The sequence below is a fragment of the Euprymna scolopes genome, chromosome 14, assembly GCF_053919585.1.
Source record: "Euprymna scolopes isolate OS-2025 chromosome 14, ASM5391958v1, whole genome shotgun sequence".
NCBI classification, from domain to species: Eukaryota; Metazoa; Mollusca; class Cephalopoda; order Sepiida; family Sepiolidae; genus Euprymna; species Euprymna scolopes.
This window is the reverse complement of record NC_136495.1, coordinates 36,533,459-36,559,665: the sequence shown is the minus strand read 5'-3', so window position 1 is coordinate 36,559,665 and position 26,207 is coordinate 36,533,459. Positions and strand designations below refer to the sequence as shown.

The 26,207-nt window shown below is 34.6% G+C and overlaps 1 protein-coding gene across 2 annotated transcripts in view; it reads right to left on the bottom strand.

The window, feature by feature from the left end:
• Positions 1 to 25,236, bottom strand: part of LOC145292953 (core histone macro-H2A.1-like) — a 45,837-nt gene extending 20,601 nt beyond the window's left edge. The window contains exons 1-5 of one of the 2 annotated variants that reach the window (XM_080139156.1): positions 24,569 to 25,236; positions 15,561 to 15,667; positions 13,508 to 13,747; positions 8,866 to 8,967; positions 5,188 to 5,278 (exon numbers count right to left, since the gene is read on the bottom strand). In XM_080139156.1, coding sequence (XP_079995282.1) covers positions 5,188 to 5,278; positions 8,866 to 8,967; positions 13,508 to 13,747; positions 15,561 to 15,667; positions 24,569 to 24,743 — 715 coding nt within the window. In that variant the 5' untranslated portion in view covers positions 24,744 to 25,236. The remainder of the gene's footprint in view (positions 1 to 5,187; positions 5,279 to 8,865; positions 8,968 to 13,507; positions 13,748 to 15,560; positions 15,668 to 24,568) is intronic. The other variant, XM_080139157.1, reaches the window with a different exon arrangement.
• Between the last annotated feature and the right edge of the window lie 971 nt (positions 25,237 to 26,207).

Below are 26,207 nucleotides of genomic sequence, written 5' to 3'. Positions count from 1 at the left end.
GGACCCAACAGTGAAAGATCAAATAACATAAAATTGGATTTATAAGACCAAAAACTCACATCTTGATTGACCTTCGGGGCCTGTGGCGCAGTGGATAGAGGCATTGAGTTTCTACAGTTTTCAGTCCGCAAAAAAATGAATACTCAAATAATGAAGCCTCATCTCAAAGGATTAAAAAAATAAATATAGTAAAACTCCTTTAATTTGAACTTCCTCTCATTTGGACTTCTTCTAAACCTGGACTTTCTTTAAACTTGAACTGTCTCATCATTGAAATTGTATTAGCCTATTTGATGCGGAGTTGCAGTAAAACTGTTTACATGGTTTAGTCAGATATTGCGCAGAAATGTTAATATTGGTACTATGTAATTAATGTAGATTAGTTATTGATAATTAATTTTTCAGATTGCTATATTTAAAATAGTGTAAAACGACCCATCAGAATGGGTCTAGAAAAAATTCTTTAAACCAAACGGTTACCGATCAACCACGTTGTTCTTAAATCACTTAATGCAAATGATGTTGAAATGTGGATGCAACAAGATGAGGAAATTACTGATCAATATCCTGAAGGCAGTAATGGTGATGAAAATAGCGACAGCTCCCATTCTCTTCACCCTAATGTAAATAACTAAGAACACTCTGATGAAGCAATATCATGAGGTGATACAGAAAAGTCTATGGAGACGGTTATAAAATTTCTAGAAAAAAGTCCTTACTTTAGTGACAACTATGTTTTGCAAGCAATGTCACTCCGAAGAGATATAATCATAAAGAAGCTACAGAACCAAGAAATTGTAGATTGTTGTGATCGCTTACGGAATACAATGGCAGCGCCCGAGACCTCAATCAATAAAAATAGAAACTGCAATGAGACTCATTCAATGAATAACTAAAAAAAATGTATTTTACATAAATTTATGATTTCTGTAGATGATAACTTAGGTAATAAATACCTAACAAGTAAGAGTAGATTTAATTTATTTTCAATGTTTTTGTTCCTGGTAATAATATTTAACAATTCTTACTTACAATATATCGTAAACTCAACAATATATACTTGAAGTATCATATAGCAATGAATTTCATTTACTATTTCTTAATTCTTAGAAAATTAAAGTTAACTGCAGCACATTTTTTTATCATGAAACTTGAACAGCATCCTCTAATTTGAACGAAGTGAATGTTCAAATTATAGGAGTTATACTGTAATATATAATGTGTATATTGCTTATAAAGTTATAAATGTGTATATTGCAAGATTCCTGTAACTTCATTTTTTCTTAAGATCTCTTTAGTTTAAGTCTTAAATTTTAGGTATTTTCCAGAATCCAAATCAGACAATGGATTTTGGACAAAACTGGATTAAGGATTCTAGACATAATGTTTAATATTATATCTTGATTTTAATCTCAGTAAGAGGACATAAAAGTGATGGAAAATGTTCTGTTTGTGGAATTAATTTTACTCATCCTGAAACAGGTAATCTTCTAGTTGTTATATGGATTCAGAAAAAAAAAAAAACAAGAAAAAGGCAGACAGATTCTTAAATTTGAGAATAGATAAATAGAGACACTGATGGTCTCTTAACATAGAAAGCAAACAGTAATCCATTAGCTAAGAAACCCTAACAATATATACATGCAATATGTCAATAAATTGTCGATAAAAAGAGCGATTGTTTAGGTGCACTAAATCTATATATCTATAAAAGTGAACGTGTCTGTGTGTGTGTCTGTGTACATTTCTCTACAGAATAACTGTCAATTTTAAGTCTACAGACTCGAAATTTGATATACAGGGTACTGATATTTGGGAAAATCTTTGTGATCGGTTTTCGGACAGAAATTTGGCTGTTAAGGGGTGAAAGTTCAACAATTTGACCTTTGATAACTCTACCAAACTCCTCCGATAATTTTGAATCTAAACACTTGAAATTTTAGATATAGGTTCCTTGGGCATGGATCTAACTTAATAACTTGATTTGAGCCCAAAACAATAAATGTTAAGGGGTTATAATAGGGGTCAAAGTTAAAAAAATTGACCACCTTTTTTCTTCTTCCTTTTTTTTTTTTGCTTAACATACACCTCCAAACACCCGGGAATACACCTCCAAACACCCAGACAACACCGGGCTGAAATGCTAGTCTATAATATAAAGGGCAACTGTTCTTTTTTCGTTATCTCTTTTTAACTTTAACGTTTTGTTCTAGTTAGGGATGGGGCATCCTACTGAATGACAGACATTCATCCGCTATCTCATACATTTCAACTGAGAGATCTTTTTAAGATTCTAACTGTCCCTTTAAGTGCACTTGTTTGTATCTCTCTTACACTTGGTTCACCGGGTATATTTGACAGGTAGATTTTAAAATTCTTTTCATGAATTTGGTTGCTCTTATAATGACTGGAATGATGGAGATTTTCCTTAAGATTTCAGTTTCTTTTCATGTCGTACATAAGACCATGGTGTTTTGTCATCTTTTTTCTTCTCAATTCTGTTTAACCGTGCCCACCAACAGAAGGCCTGCTAACAGAAAAATGCCTGCAGGCAATATAGATAAGATTTGTCAAACTGTCACTGTTGAATCTATATGTGGGCTTTTTGAAAAAGAGCATTAAAACAAATTAAAAAAAAACAAAAGAAAGGAACACAATTCAATTAATACTGAAACTGAACTTTATTCAATATAAAATATCAAGATTATCTATGTAAAATTAAGTAATTTTAAAGAAATATACAATTTAATACTGATAAAACTGAATTATGAATTTAGGGAACAAACAATTCAAGAAACATATTAAGCACAAACGATGAATAATTTTAAAAGTGAAAACAAACAAATAATTTTAAGAGTGAAAACAAATGATAAAATACAAAAAATTAAAACAAATTAAATTCAAACTAATTTAATAATAAATTAAAATTATAAATAATTAATAAATTAAATGAAACAAATTAAATTCAAACAAATAATTTAAATACAAACAATAAAACTTACTAGTGCAGAAACATTTTTTTAATTGAATTTAGAGAAAAATCACATGCATAATTAAGTTGAATGTTATCTTTTGGAATTTTAGAGATGAGGATTGATAATTTGTATTATTTGGATTAATGTTCTCCGTAGCCATGGTCAAACCATCAGAATAACGATAATGAATGACAGCTTTTTGAAAAAGGGCATTAGAACACTAAAAAAGGAAGGAACAAAATTTGATTAATATTAAAACTCACCATTATTCTATATAAAATATAAAGATTATATGTTGAAATATTTAAATAACTATTACATTTAACACAGAAATTATATTTAAAGTTTTGGTTTCCTGTTCTTCTATGTCCATTTTTCCCTGATGTTTTCCATCAAAATGTGTAGCGTATTTTCATCAGTTACATGGTTAGGAATCCTATACTCCACTATCGTCTTCATTTTCATATCAGTGCAGAACACATGAATACGGAAATGAAGTTCACATAACTAAAATAATCTAAAATACAATCACACCATAATGTGAACATTGGTAAAAAACTAAAAAAATAAAGTAAACATCTATATTAAATCAGGGTGGTGGTGAATTTGGGAGGGGACATTATTATTATTATTATTATTATTATATTTCAGTCACTAGGAGTTGTCACACAGGCCATCATCAGTGCAGTGTACGCACCGTGCTATATTTAAGATAGTATTTCCAAGTAAAATTCAATTTTTTTTTTCATTAAACTGTTAAGTGAAAGTGCAGAATAGTAAGAAATCCCACCCCCCATGTTAAGAATGACTTTCTAAATAATAACATTATTATTTCAGCACAGTGCATACACTGCACAAGCACCAAAATAATAAGAGAGAATAGAGAATTTCATATTTCATTTTCCATTTCAGTCATGTAAATTATTTGCAGTAAAAGTGTTATAAAATAAACAAACAAAAACTTTAACAGTTTTAAATGTATTTCAAAGAAATAAATTACACCCGGTGCTAAAATATTGAATTCATTGATCATTTTAGTTTAAAAAAATCAAAAACAAAACAACAACAAAACTGTTGTGAAAAATTCTTCTAACCGTCCTGAAAAATGCTTCTAACTTGAAAATATTTAGAAATACTCAATGAAAAGTTTTATTTATTTTTAAAAGGATGGTCTAAAAAATATTCTCATATAAAAATTGTTTATTTTGCAGTGTAAAAAATAAATAAAATGAAATATTCGACTTTCTTTGATAGACATATAAGAAAAATTAAAAAACAAGTCCACTAATAATTGCAATTATATAATTATCCAAATGGAGAATTGTTCTTTCTCTTTAGGAGAAGAAAATACTCGTTTGGACTATCTTCATAAAATTACCATGGCCATTCTCTAAGGCAACAAAAAATATTTTTTATGCCTACTAGTCTGGCCACACGGTTGAACACAGCAAACTTTGGGAAGTTTCTCTCAGTAGGTAAGGCACCCTTTATCTCCATGTCGACCTGACAATGACGTCATGCTGTCATGTACACTGGCCTTCTTCTCTCGGTAGCCAAGGTTTAACCCAGTACCATTGAGGCTGTCTGTGTTTATGTTTGCATGTCTAGTTAAAAATAAACAACAACAAAACACCCCCCTCCCTACAAAGTTGGCATTTTCTTTACTGGTGTTGCCCCAGACAAACAATATTTAGAAGAAATTATTCATTCTTTGACTAAATTGGAATAATTTAACGGGGGAGGAGGCGGTTTCCTAGCCCGATTATGTTCTAACCAAAGGGAAATAATTCTGATATTTTATCAAGGAATTTATTTTCTTATTCCTCAAGGAATCTATAAAAGAGAGTTGTATGTGTGTATGCATGTATGTCAAGAGAGAGGAATAGGCTAGGCAGAAAAGAAAGAAGGTAATGAGGAGAGAAAAAGAAAATGGGAAACGGGAAACTGAAAGAGAGACAAAAGTTTTAATAGAAAATGTTACACTTTTATCCTGGGCAATGCTCGGTAACCCTGTTTGGATGAAATAAAGAAAAAGAAAATACATTATTTCTGTAGAACTTTTCTCTTTTGTTTTTTTTTTCCTCAAGGGGGATAAGTTTGCAACTAACAAACGAAAGTATGAATCCAGTTGTCTCCCTTACATGCGAATTGACTTTTTTTTTTTTTTATAATTCAGTACAATTAAAAGCTTATTGTGTTGTGCCACACTTACCAACTTCTCCCCCCATATAATACGTAGAATTTGTCGGATTGATGACAGCATCGGCAGTAATTTTAGAAATGTCTCCTTGCAAAACAGTCAACTGAAACAGAAAAGAAAAAATAAAATTAAAGAAAAATTACCTTCATTTACAGAATAAGAACAGTTTTATTCTCATAGTCAAATGCTTTTTTGGATTATTATTAGACTGGTTTAGTATTCAGAAGAGATGGAGAAATGGCAAATTTGTGAAAAATACTGGTGTTTAACACACCCACGACTAAATGTTGCTACAACTATAATAGTTTCATGTTCATAAATTAGACTAAAGAGCTATAATAAAATTATCGTATGTACCTGAATTTTCATGAAATGCTTCCCCTCTTTTATTTTACCCCTTTGCATAAAACTAAAGTAAATATAGCTTACATTACCACTACTTTCGCCTAGAAATTGTGTTCCAAGATTTATAATGATCGATTTATTAGTGTCGGAGTGAATCCTGTTCATACAATATGTAAACATATACATATGCCTAACTTTATACATATGCCTAACTTTATATCGTAGAAATATGAACATGCTATACACAGCAAGTTTTTTTTTTTTAGTTCTTGTTTTATTTTGTATTTATTTCTAGAAAAAGCAACATTGGATCATTTCTGTATTATTTTGATTCTTTGGACTACCATTTTCATTTTGCCACTCACAAAGTTTTGGCCGATTTAACCTCCAACCTTCTTTAGGTGTGTGTTGTCAAACTCGAGCATCTTTCTGTGAAATGTAGAAATTTACATGGAATTTAGAAGGGAATTCTTTTTTTTAATCCACAGAGGTAGCATGCTCTCATTCCAGCAGCTATGTAATGAAGACGCAAACAGAAATAGCTTTTTCGAAGGCTTTATTCAACTGAATTTTCCAACAACAACAAATGTGGCAAGTAGCCAGGAATGCATGTTAATAAAATTTTTTTAAAAAGTGTACAAATAAATCAAATGGCAAGATCACATGAGAGGAGATATGCAAATAAAGAGAAAGTCACTTTAATAAGAAAGTTATTATAAGAAAATTATAACACTCTCCCCTCTTGAAACAGAGATTATAATTAGAAAGCTTATAAATCCAGCCACTGGATTGGTTTAGGAGTCATGTTAGACTGGCAGAGGGGTAGCTCACCACTGGAAGAGTCAGAAGTCTCAGACTTTGAGGAAATATGAATCTTGGGATTTGCACCAGGCGAAGCTGGCAGAATCCAGAGGTCAATCTGGGTCTATGTTCCCAGCAAAATCTTGAGGTCGATCTAGGCCCACATTCTCAGCAGAATCCTGAGGTTGATCTGGGCATGGATTTTCATCAGGATCCTGAAATCGTGGAAAACGGGCCAAATGTCTCAACGCTACCAAATCCTCCTGACTATCATAATGTCAAATTTTCATATGTGCAGGGTTGGATTTGAGGAGTTCCACTACCTCAATAATAGGGTCATACTTGCTCCTGCCACCAAATGGTTTTAATAACACTTTTCCAGGTTCACAGAGCAAAACAGGCAGTGCAGTACCAGTGGAAGAGCACCTTTCAAAATTGAACATGCGTTCGTAAGAGATGACATTAGTGGTTGTACAGAGTAGAAAGCAAATAGCATATGAAACATCCTATAGAATGTCCTGCCAAGCATTAATAGGTAATCGCTGGGATTCCAAAGCTAATAAGATAGTGAAGTTGAAGTCCAATCTAAACAAATTCAAAGTCCAAGGGACAGGAAAGCGGTTCGATCAGTACACACACAGACACGGTGACACGCCACTAACACGAACTAGTGTACACAATTACCAACCGGCCGTTCTTTCCTCCCTCCTTGCCTTCCAAAACGACCTGAATTTATAGTTGTCGAAGACCAACTGATTTGCATATATGCACGAGATTTTGCGAGAGTTTCCGAGATCATACCATTACAAAACGCCGTCAGCGCCATCTTGGAATTCTTTTCTTATCCTAGCTTCGCAGCGATGACAAAGCACACACGCACACTTAGGTCGTTTGAACGGTAAGCCCTCATTTTCACAGATTTTGCCACAGATAGTGTTCCATATAATTCCATTATAGCGCTCACATTGGCTGTTACCTCTTGGGTTATAAGCATTAGTGTTACTGGATTCAATCCCAAGTTGTAGCAGAAATTGCTTGAATTCTCCCAACATAAACAAAGTTCCCGATCAGAATGGATAAATGAGGGAAGTCCAAAAATAGAGAAAACAGTCATCAGGCACTGTATTGCGGTTAGAGAAGAGCAATCATGACATGAGAAAGCGAAAGGAAATCGACTATATTCACTGACAACAGTGTGTAATGGCAACCTGATGAGAATAATGGAAGAGGTCCTTTGTAATCAACAAAAAGACGTTGAAATGGGGCAGTAGATTGGATAAGAATATGGTTAAGGGAATTAAGGAATTGACGTTTTATTTTGGCACCAGTAGGATATTCATAAGTCGAGTACCGGACTTCATTGATTGAATATGCCATATTTTGTGACTTTACAAAATGCCAAAAGTGTTGTACTCCAGGAAGTATTAAAGAATTATGAATTGATTTTAGTTCCTCCAAAGAAGAAATAGCAGTACCACATGTTTGCGATAATGTATCAGCGACAACATTTTCATTCTCAGGACGGTGTTTTATATTATATAAAAAAGAAAGAAGTTTCATTTTCCACCGTATAATTTTATTGTTTTTGCTTTTTACATGATTATCAAGTTTAAACATAAAAGATACAGTTCAATGATCCATAATAATAATGAAATATTTCTCAGTAATGAGGTCTCTCCTTTTTCGACGACTATATAAAGTCGCGGTGTCAGAGGGGCTTAACGACCGGGAAAAGAATGCTACAGATCTCTCAGCTTGTAAGAGAATGCCTTCCATAGCTTTTTCTGAGGCATCGGTTTCAATAACAAATGGCAATTCATCATAGATGTCTTTCTTGAGCTCTTCAAAGATGTTTACAACCATGAAAGGCATCGGGAATTGTTTATTTTCAACTAGTGGGTGAATTTTGGATGAGTAATTAGGTATCCATTTTGCATAGTAGGCAAACATACCAAGACACCTTTTTGATTCGGAAGGGGGAGGCATTTGCAAAAGAGGTTTCAAACGCTCAGGATCGGGTTGAAAAGTTTATATTCAAGTACATTAATAGACCGAAGTGAAAAGTTTGACTTTTTCCAGTTTATTTCGAGGTTGTTGTATTTAAGGAACGCTCCAATTTTATGTCGTGCTTCTCCTGGGCCCAACCGCAAATTGTTATGTCATCCAAATAAGAAAAGGTTCCTGACAATCTGTTACCAGAAATAAAAGTATGGTAATAGCAGGACTTAGTAGCAATGGGTTTGCAATTAGGGATCAAGTTTCTGAATAATTTAACGGGAGCACAATTGATTTTAGTAACAGCACAGATTTTTACACTATCTTGCGGCCCACCAAAAGAAAGAGTAATATTCCGATGCATTTTTAAAAAAGGTATTCCAAGTATAATATTCATGCATGAATTAGGGAGTATTGTGAAGTCAATGTCTTTATACTCGAAACAGTTTAATGTAATATTTTCAGTGCAATATATTTTGATTATTTTAACCATCATAGAGTCAATTTTAATTATCATATTTTCCGAGCTAACTGGGAAAACATATTTACCTTTTGTCCAAGAAAGAGTTTCTTTTCAGACAAAATAGAGAAACCGGCTAAATCTGGTTGAGGTCCAGCATTTGCTCCACTTGAATCTTTAGAACCTTTAACCTGAAAAGAATGAGATTTAAAAGCATTAAAACTGTCATCCGAAGCATTTTGAACGATATATGTTCACAATTTTTAACTGCTAATTTTATGTTTTTGAATATTTTAGATGAGAAAATAATAATAATATGTAATACAAATAATTATTTAAATTACTATTCTCATCTTTAGTGTTTTTCTTACGTTTCAGACGATGTAATCTCTGATGTTCTTCAGATATATCTTGTTGAACTTGGGAAAATTATTTTTTTTGAATTCGGGAATATTCATAGAATTTTGAACTGGACACCCTTATATCAAATTAAATGTACTGTTTGAAATTCTGTGTTCAACAAGATACATCTGAAGAAAGTCGGAGGTTACATCGGACAAAACATTGGGAGAAAAACACTCAAAATGAAAACAGTCATTTACAACTTTACATTTAATGAAAAATTACCTTTTCTCTGTTGGTTTTCCACCTAAGCAATCATAAATAAGGACTTATTTTCTCTCCTGGAGAAACATTCCTGCTAGGTGATTTGACTACACACTGACCAATCAGCCTGCTGGGTGCATTGATTTCATCTGTCCCCTGAAGAACTATTTCAGCTCCTTTTGGAATCACAGTTAGTCAGCAGAGAACCCTGAAAGAATTGAGGAAAAATAGTCTTCTCCCTCTCTTCTGTCCCTGCCCACTGACATTCAAGCATCAATTTTCTTTACCCAAAGATAACTGCTAGCAGACCTTTGATAGTTACTATATTTCCTTTTTCCATGTAAACACTGCCCGACTTTCTTCCACCTACACCATATTATTTAGTGACATAGTTTTCGCTATATACTGATACATAGAAGTTTGTCTCATTTCTGTAAAAACTTGCGAGACCACATGGTTTCCCCGACTGACAACGTCGCCATCCGCAATATTGCGTGCCTTGGATTTCTTCTTTCTTCTCGTTCTGGACGTATCAACATCTCTTACGCATTGGTTATTGCCAAAGGAGATGCACTGGCTCACAAGAATAAAATAAAAATAAAAGAAAATCAAAAGAAAATAAAGAACCCTGTACATAATGTTTGCACTCTGGGTTCGTAGTGTGACACCATAGACCCGCTTACACATTAACGTCCATATCTTGGTTTTTCTGTTGAATTTGAGTTCATCAATTAATGTCAGCTCATCTCAATCTCCCAACCTGGTCCAAGCCATGATCTGCTTTCAACTGTCTCCAGCTCACCACTGTCTGACCTGAGTCCGACTGGCAACTGTTGTTAATTGGACACTGCCTGAAACTATCAAACTCAAGACCATCCATAAGCCATTCCTACTGCCATAAACTCTTAGCCACTCCCCAAAGTGCCTGCAAACCAACTTTATATCTACATCCATTGTTTGGTCCTTTTGTTACTGACCAATAATTCTATGTCAGCTTCCTTTTGTCTACTCCGGTAAACAACTTCAGCTTGATTGTTCTGCTGATAACCCCTACTTCCTATTCCTTTGTTATCTTATAAACTTATTTTTTCTTTTTTTATTATACTTTTTTCTTTTTACTCCCTAACACTTGGGGGTGGGGGCCAATGTCGATAGTATCACAAGCACATAATTGATGATGATCTGACATTGTCAGAACACCAGAATTTGTCATCGAAGTAGCAAGAGTCTCAAACTGATGGTTACGTTTGAGTTTTAAGCATGGTAATGAAATGTAGGTAGCTGCGTGGCAGTATGACCCTGTGCCTTACAATACCAACTAGAAGGATATGGACTTTGTCAACTACACTTCACCTGACATCAGACTTCCTAGCAATCCCGTCGACTTCTGTATGTGGGGTACAGTGGAGTAAGATACACACAGATCCTTCAATTCTTCTGATCAAAAAGAGAACTACATTAATTCAAAAAGAATGAGAAAGGATTGACTTCAAGCAACTACAAATCGATAACATGTTTATTGAATACATGGAAAATTTAAACTGTGGAACTATATCTCTCTACCAGTTTTTGGACAGCTGAGGACACTTTCTTGAGGAATAAAAAGGATGCTTCAAGAGGGACAAATGACTTATTATATACAGACCAGATGATACTGAAAAGAGAAAGGGGGAAACAGAGAAATGGTTGGAGTTGATTACAAGAAAGCATAAGACATAATTCTACGAACATGGATAATTGAATGCTTTAAGATGTTTAAAATTGGTGGGAAGTTAAAGATCTGAGTAGCAACAATCAAAGGTTACCTCACAACACTATCAGACCCAAAATAGTCTGTCTTCAACTACAGAATCTAAATTGGCTAACCATATCATGTGGTCATGCTCAGAACCAGCGTAAGTTGGCTGTGATGGTCAGAGACATTGTACTTGCTCAGGAGGGAGCCGATTCAATTCAACCAAGCTGATAGCCAATACAAGTACAAGGAAGTTTAATTTTATTGCCATCTAAACTCAAACATTTTTGTTAATATAGTATTCAACAGCATATAATTAGCAGCTAGCTTTTATTCAACACTAGCTGTACTGATGTGGCAGCCATTTATTTGCAATTTGTTTTATTTGGCTTTTTTAAAAAAAACAAAAAACTAAGCAATTTTTTTTTTTTTGAAGATATATAAGATAAAATTATTAGAGTCATGGAAAAAATAATTGGAAACAAAAAGGACTAGAACTGGTAACAGATACACAATATCTGACAGGTTTAGAATACAGATAAGCATTTTCCAGGGAGACTCTCTATCTCCACTACTGTTTGGCATGGGGATGATCCTACTGACCAATAAAATCAGGAGATGAAATGCAAAATACATTCATAGAAATAGTCCCGAATAACAATTGTCTCAGCCTAAAAAAATTTTTTTTTCTCTGAATGAGGACAAAAAAGCTGAAGTGTACTATCAGAACAGATACTACACTTTATTCCTAGTCAAAACACCATGGAACAAATGTTATGCTGGCACGCGGGCATGTGTTGGATGATGGATAATGGTATCAATGCAAGACACAATTAGAAGGCGAAATGCAGCATATACAACTGTATTGGAATTATTGGAATTTATGCTCACAGATTGGTCAGTGTGGTTGTCCTCCTTTGTCTCTTTAAGGGCTGCGTGGATCGGCTAAACAGTGAACCTAAACACTGCTCCCTTAGGGATCATGTGAATTAATTTATATAAACTCAAACTCTTCTGCCACTTTCAATATTATGGTCAATGTCAGTTAACAGTCGACTGTATTAGGACACAAACTGCAGACACCCGTCAGATCGAAAGTCTTTCTCCTTTGAAGAACCATGAACTGCATAAGGCTGAAAGCATGCATAACTGTTAACAGAACACTTCTTCACATAAAATAAGTTTCACGGATGCACGTGTTCACAATTCTGTACATTCTCCTTTTACATCATACATTATACATCATATACATCATTTTTTTATTACTTTCCTAAGTAAAGGTGTTAAATTAATATACATGACTGGTGTTCTTTTTCTTCAAAAGCTATCAATCTGATAAAACCGTCATCATTTCAAATACATTTCCTAGTTGTTATCGTGCAAGAACTGAATTTTCTTTAGGAGATAGAAATCCTCATGTATACAGAAGCGATCAAGCATATTAAGATAAACCAAAGGAACCGAGACTATTAGGGTAAAATCTGATTATATATAAGAAAACTATATTAAAGTCTAGTACAATAAAGAAAGACACGTGATGCTAGGGTTAGTTTAAAGAAGTGCATAAAGAATGTACAAATAAATTTTGTTGTGATGCCTTAAGAGCCTGCAGCTATGTCCAGAAAATGACTGCAGACTGCAACTAATGTTTTTGAATATGATAGCAGCTGATCAGACGTACACCTGATGGCGTCCCAGTCAGGAATGAGAATAACGATATCTAGGTTTATATTTCACATATAGGTGGAATTATATGCTTTTTATTTCCAGCACAGGATAGTGCATTCTCTCATTGACCAGTAATGATTTGAAGGATATAACCTGAATGAAATCAAAGGGAAGGGGAATCACTCTGCATAATTCTGAAGCTGACAGTCACCTTGCTCCTAAAAGTTTTGCCCAAACTGAAGCAAACGGTATCAAGCAAGAGTAAAAAAAAAAAAAAGCGTTAACACGTGTACTTTGAAATGATAAAGGAAAAATACAAAAGAATGGATGTGATTCTTAAAAATATGTTTAGATCTGATAACCTCAGTGGAAGATTAAATCTGAACAGTATAGGGAGATGTGTGCAGAACAGGAGACTTAGATGGTATGGTCATATTGAAAGAATGGATCAGAGTTTTCTGTTTAGTAGATGTAAAACAGTTGAGATAGCAAGTTCAGTTCACAGAGGAAAACATGGAAGAAAGTGAAAAAAAATGGTCAAAAGAGAAAAAGGGAGATGGCCTACTCAGACATAGGTGAGTTTGGAGGTCAATTTATAAAAGCTGTCCAACACATGCCAGCATGTAAAACGGGTGTCAAACTGATGACGATGATGATAATAATGATGTTGACGGCAATGACGACGACGATGATGATGATGATGATGATCTCCTCTGATTTACCTTGTTTGTCTTGATTTTGGCATCACTGGTTTTATTGGCAAGAATAGCAGAATTCTTCTTCGGTTGCTTCTTTGCTCCGCTGGTCTTTGCGGCACCTGTTTTGGCCTTTTTGGCCTGTGAAGGGGGTGAAATGAGTGGAACTGGTTGCAGAGATTTGGCAGCTCGTTTTTTGGTTCCCAGCAACTCTGGATGGATTTGGGGCAGAACTCCGCCAGCAGGAATGGTTACATGTTTAAGCAGCTGTCGGAAGAATTTATGAGAAGACAAAAAAAAAATGGAAACAAAAATGGACAGTTTTAAGATGTTTCTATTCAATCTGGAAATTAAATGAAAAAAATTTATATTTGTAAAACTTTAACAAAAATAATAATTACAAATTAATTTTTTGCTTTAGTTTAGTTATTTTGTTTTATGGCATATCAACTCTTTTTGAGTTATTTAATGCCGAATCCAGTAATTTGGGAAAAAGCTTTTATGCTTTTTTTTTTTATGCTTCTCACATTCTACCCAGGGCCATTGGAGCCTAAAAAGGCCTTTGGCAAAAACACACATGACATTCAAAACTACTGTATATGCAGTAAAACGTACACTTACCATCTATTGAATGCACAGCCACATAAGTTCATACACACACTCTTTCACTTGCAAAACAGGAACACTAATATATACACTCATCTTCATGCTTATCTTATTTACACGCATGTGAATGCACATGGTACCAGCTGAAATAAACATGCCTACTTAATTTCTTATATGTTAAACAACTCTTTCACTCAGGTCACACTCAAATGTGAGAGAGCAAGAGAGATAAACACAAACAAAATTGTGTTCTAAAGCATAAATTCACAAAAGAGATATTTTATATATATTTAAAGGTGGAAATTTACATAGATGTGTAATCAGAGAATGTCTGTTCATATTGCAAATGTCTTTGCAGAGTATGCTAAGATATCGAGGAAGACCAAAAACTTTAAATTTTTTAAATTTAAAAAACCACAAATTATCCATGGGTCTGACAAAAGTCGGAATCAAAACTTTCTCGCTCAATTGCAAAAATTACATTTGATCAAAAGTTATAACTCAAAGTTATATTGATTTGATGTGTATGGTTTTTGTTGTAGAAAAGTTCAGTGAGAAATATTATGAGCGTTAAAATGTATACATTTATACATTTTTTTTACAGTCAGCGTAAATCAGCAGGGATTCAAACAGTGTTTGTGTCACGTTTTGTTAGTGTGTGTATGCGTATGTTAGTATGTGTATGCGTATGACAATGTGTGATTGAGTGAGTTGAGAATTAACAAATAATGAAATATTTTCATCTCAACTGTTTATTGAAGGAAAAATCTAACCTTACATGGAGTCAAGGCAGATCCAAAATAGCAATTTCAAATAAATTCAGTACATTCTCTAATTAGTCCAAAATATTATTATTTGTTTTTATTAATTTAGATGAATGCATATCTGAGGCTGAAACGATTTTAAGCATTTTCATTTTGGACACTGAAGAGTTAACTTTGATGCTACATGTTCCTTGGATTCTTTGAACTGTAAATCTTTACCAAACTTTGTTTTTGGCTGTCACAAAAGCTGTCTATACCATATTTCTATCTACTTAAAATCTAATATAGAATATAAATCCCATGTTTTCATTGTAGAGGTCCCCCAATGCCAGAGAGCCACCTTCTATTCTAAAAATTTCTTCTCTTAAACTGCTAGACTTTGGAATTCTTTCCCTGTATACTGCTTCTCTGGCTATACTAACCATGCAAAAATTTAAATATTATGTGAACAGACATCTTGCTACTCAACTCCCTACTTAGAGTGTCCCTGTAGGTATGGTCTCTAATTCACAGTAACCTTTTATGTTTCAGTGGCGATGTGCCTTGATTAAAGTAAAAAAAAAAAATAAATAAATAAAAAATAAATACTGGATAGATAATTAATATACATCACCAAAATAAAGTAAAAAAAGAAAAAAGAAATGCTCCTCAAAAAGATATTAAGAGTCGAATAAAATCAAAATTTGAAGGACTAAAACTCAAATTCTTACCCTATGAAGTTCTTCATCGTTGGCAATAGCAAGTAAAATATGACGAGGGATGATGCGGATTCGTTTGTTGTCTCGAGCAGCGTTTCCGGAGAGTTCTAAGATTTCAGCTAAAAAAAAAAAAAAAGTTATAAGTATCAAAGGAATAATCAGCTTGATTGACACACCAGCTCTTTTTAGATCAGCAAAGTTAAGCAACATTGAGACTGGTCAGTACCAGATGGGTGACTACTTGCAAATTGAAAGCAAGTGATTAGACAAAGCCGTAGAGTAGAATTTGGAGACAATCAACCTACTGAACCATGAGAATTGGAGAGTGAGCTTTCAAAATATCTAAAACTACCTAATCCCTTCACTCATAATGGACTCTGCTAACCATTATATAAACCATGAGGCTCTTGTGGGGAAATATTGCAAGCTAACACGAGACTACAGACTAACAGCAGTCAAAAATACCAACAACCTTTCTTTGTATTCACTTTCTTGTACAATATATTCTTCCTACCTAAACCTGTTGCTGATGTCTTTCTTTATAACACCCTTGAATAATGGAAAAGTGATATACAATGAAGAGAAGAATAAATTTGATTATTGTACTCTCTGGCCTTCTTTGAGTGTCTTTTGTTGTAGTCCAGTTGATTAAATAAAGCGTTAAGGTAAAACTTACCATAAGATTAACAACTGCAATAAAAATCACCCATAGAAAGTCAAAGAGTATCACTTTCCAATTCTTTTTTCATCTTGGTTTCAATATTTTCAGAGTTCAGTCATCGTATTAAACATTGGTGGGTACGATTACTAGTATAAATATTAAATTTTTTTTCTTTTTACCCTTGTTCACCTCAGACAAAACATATTGCCATTTGGATGTAAGCGGCTACTATTTGGGACCATATCTACAGGGGTGCTATGTAAGGAGTTAAGCAGCGAAATGTCTGTTCACATTATATTTACATGTCAGTACACAGAGAAGCAGGAAATAGGGATGAAATTTCAAAGTCAAGCAGTTCGAGGGAAGAAATTAGAGTAGAAGGCTTTCTGGCATCAATTAACCTTTATGGTGGAGGAGTGGAATTTTGCTGCTAAATGGGTTTGTCAGAGGTATATATGTCAAGGGGGTACAAGTGCAATGAGTTCATCAGTACACATTTCATTAAAGTACTTGTAAAACAGGCACAGGGATGCAATATTGTTGTGATGAGACAGAGGTTGGAGCTTGGTTGATCATGCGGAATCTAGTAGATTGGAGAAAATATATTTGCTCAGATATGGAAAACATTTTGTTAGTGACTATCCACGCTGGACATACCAGAAATGCTTACATTGGATAAAATTTTCTGGAAATAATACAAGACACGGATATAAAGGCGCACATACATACATGATCAAAAATTGCAGTGTGATGATGTATGGAAGTGCAACCTGGCCAGTAAAGGTTGAGGACATGCGTTGCATGGAGAGAAATGTTTTTTTTTTTTTTTACACAGTGGTCACCACTTATCAAGGCCCGGAAGCCACTCAGGGATAAGGGTTATTGCAAGTACATTACGTTAGTGTGGAGATTTGATGAAGTGTTTACTTAAGGGGGCGGTTCATTAGGAATTTGTTAATGTTGGACTTGAAGACATCCAAGTTGTAGTCAGGTGGGAAGCAGGCAGATGGAACAGAGTTCCACAGGCATGCAGTTCTAAGAAAGAAGCTTTGTTTATGGAATCCACGTTTTGATTTAGGCACAGATAAAGAGTGGAGGAAATTTTTCACAGTGGATTCAGCTAGATGAGTGTTTTTCGTGAAAGCTTGGCGAGGGGGGGGCCAGAGATTGGAGTTCAGACGAGCACCTGCCATGGAAATAACGATAAAACAAGGATAGGCTCACAATGTCTCTTCTGTGGGAGAGAGGTTGCAGGGTAGAGAAAAGGGCATCCCCCATTAAGCCACGAAGTCTATTTTGTACTCTGTCAAGGCAGGATAGGCTGTTTTTAGCAGCTTCTGCCCAGATATGGCAGCAGTATTCCATCCTTGGATGTACTTAGTTTTTATATAGATAGAGAATTGCATCAGTAGTGAGATATCTTCTGGAGCGGTAGAAGGATCCCACCATCTTTCCAGCGACCTTCGCAACAGACTTGATGTACGTGTTCCATTTCAGATCAGGAGTAAAGGTCAAACCCAGAAGCTTGTCAAAACACGGGGCTTCTCCCAGACGAGAGCCATCCATCCCAATTGATGCCAGATGGGGATCAGAGTGTTGATGATGTAAGGATAAGAGTTTGGTTTTAGATGCATTAAAGGTAACCAGCCACATCTTCCCCCACTGAACCACGCGCTCGAGATCAGAGGAGAGAGAATCAGAGAGAACTTTGTCATTTACAGCCTTTGATGTGTTGCCGTAGATGGTCGTGTCATGGAGAGAAATGATATGAGAATGATATAATAAATTAATGATTGATGGTCATGAGTATTAAGGAAAAAACACGTTTTAAAACTTCTTTTGTCTTGAGTGATACAAAATCCAAAACATGGTTGCATGTGCAATGCAATAAAACTTCCTGTCCCTTCAGACTCCATTGTGTTAAAATCTCGATTATTCTAGCATATTTATTTAGTTTTTACATTTAAGCTTAATACCAAAATCTTAGTACACCAAGCCATTGTCCTTCCCACGCTCTTGTATGCATTGGGAACTTGAACAAAATACTACTGAAAGCACTTGAAGCACTCGAAAAACAACTTCAAAGTCTCATCCGAAAATGTTTTTAAATTAACTGACAAGATTCTACTAATATCAATATCTTGGAACAGTCTGGTTGCTCTAATAGAGATGTTTTAATTGTTAGAAATCATTTGAGATGGGCTGGTCACATTGAAAGGATAAGCAACCAGTCCTATCATAAGAAAATATTTTAATCTGAATTAAATGTGGGAGTTAAGAGGGTCTGAAGATAGAAAAAAGTGATACAAGGATCGTTTGCAGGAGGAATGGAATAAGGGTTAGTATGGAAAGATTTGAAAGTGAATCGTCACATCAACCTGGAGAGCTGAGAGCAGTAAGAATAGTGCAAATGATCTGGCAACATGTATAAAAAAAGTTACTGATTTCTAAATCGATATGTTTTGCAGCTAAGTAAAGAAAGGCTGAATGTCTTTCCATTTCTTGGGTTAATATCTTCCTCTCGTTTATTTGAAATAACTGCTCAGTGTTTGAAAGAGGACATTAAACGGTATGGAATTGATCACACAACATAAGAGGCAAACTCATGAAAAAGAATTTCAAAAACTACCTGTTGAATATACCCGGTGAACCAAGTGCAAGAGAAATACAAACAATTGCACTCAAAGGAACCGTTAAAATCTTAAAAAGATCTTTCGGTTGGAGTAACTGAAATTGTGGGTGGTTATAGTGCATCTGTTAGAATGCCCCATCCCCATGAAAAATAAAATGGTAAGAAAATTAAAACAAAAAATAAACTCCTGGAAACCCATATATCCAATTCGAGTGACAGCCATGATGATGATGATCATCATCATCATCGGTTCTCTTACATACCCTCTTTCCGTCCAAGAGTAGACCATAAACAATAAAACTTTCAACGTCTCTGAAAGGAGTATATAATATCTGATGGATCATGCACCAAAATGCTACATGTTGTAACTACGTATTCTAGCTCTGTGTTGGTTGTGGAAAAGAAAGAGATTGATGCTTCATATTGATATTATCACTTTTATTCAATAAACACCGTGAAAACTACAAAGGAAGAAATAGATGATATTCAATAAAATGGACAGAAAAATGCATTTTAGTAAAAAATAAACAGAATAAGAAAGGAATTCACCCATGCATGGAGTATTGTTGCCACATCTGGTGCATCAATCACTACTTTCTTTTGGAAAAAGTGCAAAAAAGTCTCCAATCTAATAGGTCCGGTAGTGTCAACCAAGTTCCAACCTCTGTCCCATCACCGGAATATTGTATCTCTATGCTTGTTTTACAAGTACTTTAATGGAATGTGCTGTAGCGAACTAATCTGACAAGCAACAAAATCTCACTTCTTCAATGTAAAGGTTCCCTGAAGTCAGAGAGCCTTTAATTCTAATATTCTTCCTTTAAACTGCTAAACTTTAGAATTCCCTCACTGTTTCCTCTCAGTACTAACATGCAAAGACGGGCCGTTTTAGGCACAATCTGTTAGATTGAGATATTATATTTTGGCTAGACATAGAAAGTCCACTCCCTCAGGCCTTGCCTCTCCTCTTTGAGAAAAAAAATTAGTTGCCAATTGCCTGAAGCGCCCTTACCAGGGAAGACCAACAAAACGGCCCAGATTATTTTTAGAGGCCAGCCTGACTCTTCCACTAGAGCGTTGTCCCCCCCCCCCACACACACACACATTGAGAAGTATGTAAATACTGGCATCAAATTTAGCTCATTCTGTAAGGATGCAAATTTGGGTTACCTCCCTTTGTCCACAACTGCAACTGATGGCTTCATGGATTGGCGGCAACACTTAAAAGCTTTGAACTCATTAATGGTAAATCTATGAAGAAAAAAAATGTGTATTCTAATTTATATGAGTTCTTAAAAAGTAAAAATTATGACAAAATATTATCTCGATAAAACTGAAATTTGATATGCATTTTAAAATCTAAGCCGAGCAGACAAATTTGTTTTAAAACAAGTCTGTTAGTAAACATTAATTAGCTGATTTTACTCGGAAAATTTTTTCAAAATATAGTTACGTGAATATTTTTTTAATAAGATTTTGGCGGACCTAAACGAGGTTTTTCCCTTGCTGTAAAATTATTTTATATATTTTTTTTAATTCAGTTTTCATCCCAAACAAGACACAGTGCCACTTTGATGGAGGGGGCTACTCTTGAGGATAGTAGTTACAGGGGTACAAGGGAGTCGAGCAGCAAGATGTCTATTCAGATTACACTTGAACTTCTGTATGTCAGTGCGGTTGAAAAACATGAACCAGGAAGGGAGTTCCAGAGTTTAGCAGTTCTGAAAAAGAAGCTATTAGAGTAGAAGGCCTTCTTACATCTAGGGATCTCTATTGTGTCGGGTGGGCCTTGGTTGCTTGTCGAGTTTGTCGGGGGTATTTATGTTGAGGGGGTACAAGGGCTTGTAGACCATTAGAGCATCCACTATTAAAATAAAATCCAGGCAGAGGGGTGCAACATTTCATTGATGGGACAGTGGTTGAAGCTTGGATGACAGTTCAGGACATATCAGGTTGGCGACTCTCTTTTGAACCCTGTCCAGGAGCGAGAGATTAGTAGCTCTTGATGTATCTGTTCTAACTCATATTCCCTGTGAACATTAAGCGAAGGAGTTTGAAAAAAGTACTTTCAGGTAATGTATCTTTAGCCATAGCATTTGTGGTTGAGAAGGTTTCTTGTAATTATTGAAGGAGACAAGCTTAGTCTTAGCAGCATTGAATGTGACCATCCATTTTTGTCCCCATTCTACTACAGATTGGAGGTCTTCATCAAGTGTTTCTGCCATTTCCTTAGAAATGTGTTCAATTGTTTTCCCCTCGTACCTGTTATAGAGCGTGGTGTCATCAGCAAATATACCCATCTAAGAGACAATTTTATCAGGCAGATCATTTATGAATATTAGGAATAATAAAGGTCCATATGCATTTATATCATATTGTTTACATGTATGACCATTGAGCACAACCTGGATTCTTCTCTTATTTAAGGATTTAATTATGTTAAGTATTCTTCCAGTGATACCAATGATCTGATTTTCCTGAGAAGACCATCATGCCATACCCAGTCAAAAGCCTTAGAAATATGTAGGGCTATCACTCTACCCTCCTCTGCTTTGTCCAGTGTATGGTATATATGTTCGGAGATTACAGTTAGGATATATGTAGTAGAATGGGCTTGCCTAAATCCATATTGTTGGTTGGTCAGAAGTCTAGCAGCTGTAAGGTAATGGTTAATTATGGACTCAAATATTTTGGTGAAAAGAGGGAGGAGGCTAATGGGCCGATAATTTAATCGGTCAGTTCTTTTGCCAGAATTCTTGTAAACTGGTACCACAGAAGCAGTTTTCCAGCAGTCATAAAAGCAATTTCGTTGAGGCATTTGTTGTAAAGTTTGGAGAGAACTGAAACAACCTCAGCAGAGCACATTTTTAATAGCACCGCCGGGATGAGATTTGGTCCACATGCTTTTGAGGTGTCTAGGTTTTTTACGATATCATGCACCTGAGAAGGGGTAATTTTCAGATCATCCAGTGTGGCATCAATCTGCACAGAAAAGTCAGGGAGTGCATGGTTTACTGGAGCCAATGTGGAGTTTGAGGCAAACTGTTAGCCTTCTCAGATATCGTACAAACAACTTCATGATTGTTGAATAGTGGGGGAATTGTTGATTGCCCATTATTTACTACTGTTGGAGATTTTCCAGAATCTTTTTTTTGAAAACGTTTTTGGTGCTTGCCCAAATTTCCCTAATATCAAAAAATAAATTTGTATGATGTACATATGTGTGACAGGGGGGGAAAAAAATGTAGTAATTTGACAAGTAGTTTTATTTTGAAATGAGGAAATAAATCCCATTTTTAGACGTGAATATTCACTGGTCACGCGAAATGAATGGCCACAAAGTAGATGTTCAATTTAGTAGAACGTTATAATTGAAAATCATAAAATATTTTTTCAACATTTTTTTAATCTGAAAGTTTGTAATCGATGAGATTAACATGAAAGAAAAAAAAAAGGTGTAAATTGTTGAATTTAGAGGGCAATTTCCTAAACATCTGCCAAATAATATTTACTGTATTTATTTGCTTTCCCACCAAAGCAAAATGTGACACAAGGTCGTTTTTAATGTGGGGTTAAACCAGCTCCCCTAAAACAAGGGTAAAAAGGGGGAACTCTGGCAGTATCCCCCAAAAATAGTAATTGTCTCAGTATGAAGGGTTTCCCCTACATTGACCAAGGACCAATTAACTTATGTGCAGCATCTGCAGAACAGATATTACACTTTGATCCCGGTCCGAAGGCCGGAGGCAAAATAATATTTACTGTCAAAAATATATGGGAAGAGGGGGTGGGGCTGTTCATTACTGTTATTTTGGAAATTTTTTTTGGTTTTCATTTTTTTTTTTTTTTTTTTAAGAATTCTTTTTCAGGGAAGACAATTCAAGAAGACGCGATCCGAAAATAACAAAGTTTTCCGTAACTTTTATTTGAAAACAATACAAATTAACTACAGTACTACAATAATACAAAATAAAACAATTATCTGAACATTTATTTAATTAAAATAAAATTAAGGAAATTCTCAAATTATTGAAAGTTGTCATTATATGAAACTGAAACTGTATGACTTAAAATTTCTAAACAGTTTTGAAGAGTCATTGGAATGCGTGTGACATTTTTTGTTGTTTTGAGAAAACGAATTTTCTTAATTTTATTTTAATTCAATAAAAGTTCAGATAATTAATGTGTTATTTTGTGTTACTTTAGCAAATTTGTTTTGTTTTTAACTAAAAGTTACGTGCACCTTTGACATTTTCGGATTGAGTCTTTGAATTGTCTCCTTCTTAAAGAAGTTGAGTCAAGTTGACTACAGTTAATCGCCGAAAATGGAGATGCCATTTTTTTCGGGCACCTGTTGTCAGAATCAGAGGGAGAAATCAGTATTTTAAACTACGACCGAACCCTGAAATAAATAACAAAAAAATTAAACTAGATAATGATACTTCCGGAAAGAACTAATTGCTACGTGCCCCAGCCAGCCCCACTGCCCCAGTGCCCCAGCAGCGTGGTATAACACCAACACCCCCAACCACTCTAGAAAACCGTTCTTAACATGAGGAGGTTGGGGGTGTTTGCTGGGGCAAGTAGTAATTAGTTCTTTCCGAAAGTAATCATCATCTAGTTTAATTTTTTGTTATTTATTTCATGCTTCGGTCATACTAATTTCTCCCTCTGACAGGTGCCTGAAAAAAAAATGACGTTTCCATTTTAGGCGATAAACCGAAAGAAAAAAAATGTCAAAAACAAAACAAAAAAACGGTAATGAATGCACAAGTGTATTTTTTTTTTAATTATAACTTAGAAAAGAATAACAATTGTATAAACATTCTGAAAAATTCACGTTGAATTATTTTTTAGAGGATAGATAATTTGGATTATTATTCTCAGTTTGGCGGTTATAGCACAACGTTTCGGCCGATGTAGTCTCCGACCTTCTACAGGTGTATCTTTTTAAACTTGGGGATCTTTATTTCGAACTTAAGAACCCTAATGAATTTCGAACTGCGGATTCCTTTATTTAATCTACGGACAAGCGGGGGGGGGGTAGATTGTTCAATGATAAAGTTCCCAAAACTACACCTGGAGAAGGTCGAGAATTACATCGGCCGAAAAGTTATAACAAGTTATAACAAACTAAGGCGACAAAATAATAATTAGAATCATATCAAATAATTCATTAATTTACATTTTTTAAAGTAAAAAAAAAGGTACTTATACAGAAAACAGACTGCTGAAGTAATCTTATTAATTTAGAAACCATTCTTAACATGGGGAGAGGATGGCGTTTTTTTATTTTATTTTATTTATTTTAAACTATTCTGTACTTTGACGTAACAGTTTGATAAACAAAAGATATCGTAACATTTCAATTTAACGTGAAAATCTTATCTAAAAGATAGCACGATCGGTATTCTAAATAATTACAAATAAATAAATAAAATAAGAACATATATTAAGGAAAGAGTTATCCAGTTCCAATCTACAAGTCGGTGTCGTAAACACCGAAAAGGGAATTTTAGGGTCGTTCATTCGCAACTACGCTCAATTCATTTTTAATTAAAGATCGCTACAAAATTGTTAACAAACGTTATTGGATTTACAGGTAGTCGTAAATGGAAGAAGAAATATGTTGTTCATTTTATTATTGTAATACTCAACTGACCTGTTGAACGTTAGAAAAAAATCATTTTTATTTATTTTTTTCCGATAGAGTATAGTTGTACCTACCAGTCAGATATTCAATAACGGCGGCAATGTAGACTGGTGCCCCTGCACTGATACGGAAGAAATGTCGTGTGTTTTCTCTCAAATACCTTCGCATCCGACCAACTGGGAACAACACTCCAGCCTTGGCCGACCGAGACACGGACTTTTGTTTCTTGCGGACGCCTCTTGCCGTCATCTTTGTTTTGTTAATTTAGTATCAATTAACCGCGTTTTCTCGTCACTTTCATTAATAAACTAGTATTATTTGATTAATAATTTAAAAAATACAAATAAATAATAATTTATAAAACACACACACACACACAAATCAACTTGCATGCAATAAAAGTGGGCAACACCCTTAACAACAACTTAAAGCTGGAAGGTCGATTGGTTCTGGTTCGGTGCTATATGATTCTTTTTTTTTTTTTCTTTTTTTAAGAAACAAAACGTCTCTTGCGTTGATACATGATGTTGCTATTATTTTCCCGGTGAAGTTATGTCTAAATACATAAGTCAGGACCGGGCTGTCGTTATTTGTCTTAGAAGTCTTCGTCTGCTGTAATAATCGCGGCCATTGTCACTGGTACGCAAGAAATTTCTTAAGCTGGAACAGGGAGTAGCAACAGTGGGAAGAAAATCGACCACACCAAAAACGATGACGTGCGTGCATGTTACAACTCGCATTTATTAATCGTGATGTCGGTTCAAATACGTCTCACATTCATTATGCATGGATATATATATATATATATATATATATATATATATATATATATATATATATATATTACAGAATGCCAGAAAACATCGGTACCATCGGTTTCAAATCCGATATAAGGGGACCAGTTTATGCTAAAAAAATATTGAATTATCTTTAGTCTCTGTTTTTGCCTGTTCTTATATATATATATATATATATATATATATATATATATATATATATATATATATATATATATATGTGTGTGTGTGTGTGTGTGTGTATGAATATATATATATATATATATATATATATATATATATATATATATATATATATGTGTGTGTATGTATGTATGTATGTGCGTGTGTTTATATTAGGTTCCGAATGACTGGAAAGGTGTTTAATCTCAGAAGATTCCAAGCCAAAACACTTGTTAGTGATGGACTTGTTAAGGAGTTGTTGTATGCTGATGATGCTGAACTGGTGACACACTCCCCAGTTGATATGCAATTAGTGATGGATCTTTTCACGAATGCTTGTACCTGCTTCGGACTGACAGCATTAAGAAAACTAAGGTTATGTACAGTCCCATTCCTGGTGATCTGTATGTGGAACCTGGTATCTTCATCTATGGAAAGCGCCTTGAAGTCGTAAAAAAAATTTTGTCTCCCTTGATAGTACCTTATCAAATGATAGCACTCTTGATACAGAAATAAGACAGAGAATCAGAAAAACATCAGACGCATTTGAAAAATTAAAAGATAGAGTCTGGTCTGATGGTGATCTAACTCTGGCAACTAAAATGTCAGTATATCAAACATGTGTATTGCCATCTCTATGCCTCTGAAACATGGACCTTTTACTTGTCACATGTAGAACTGCTCGAGAGGTTTTATCAGCACTGCCTTAGACACATTCTTGGTTTAAAGTGGGATAGTTTTGTACTTAATACAT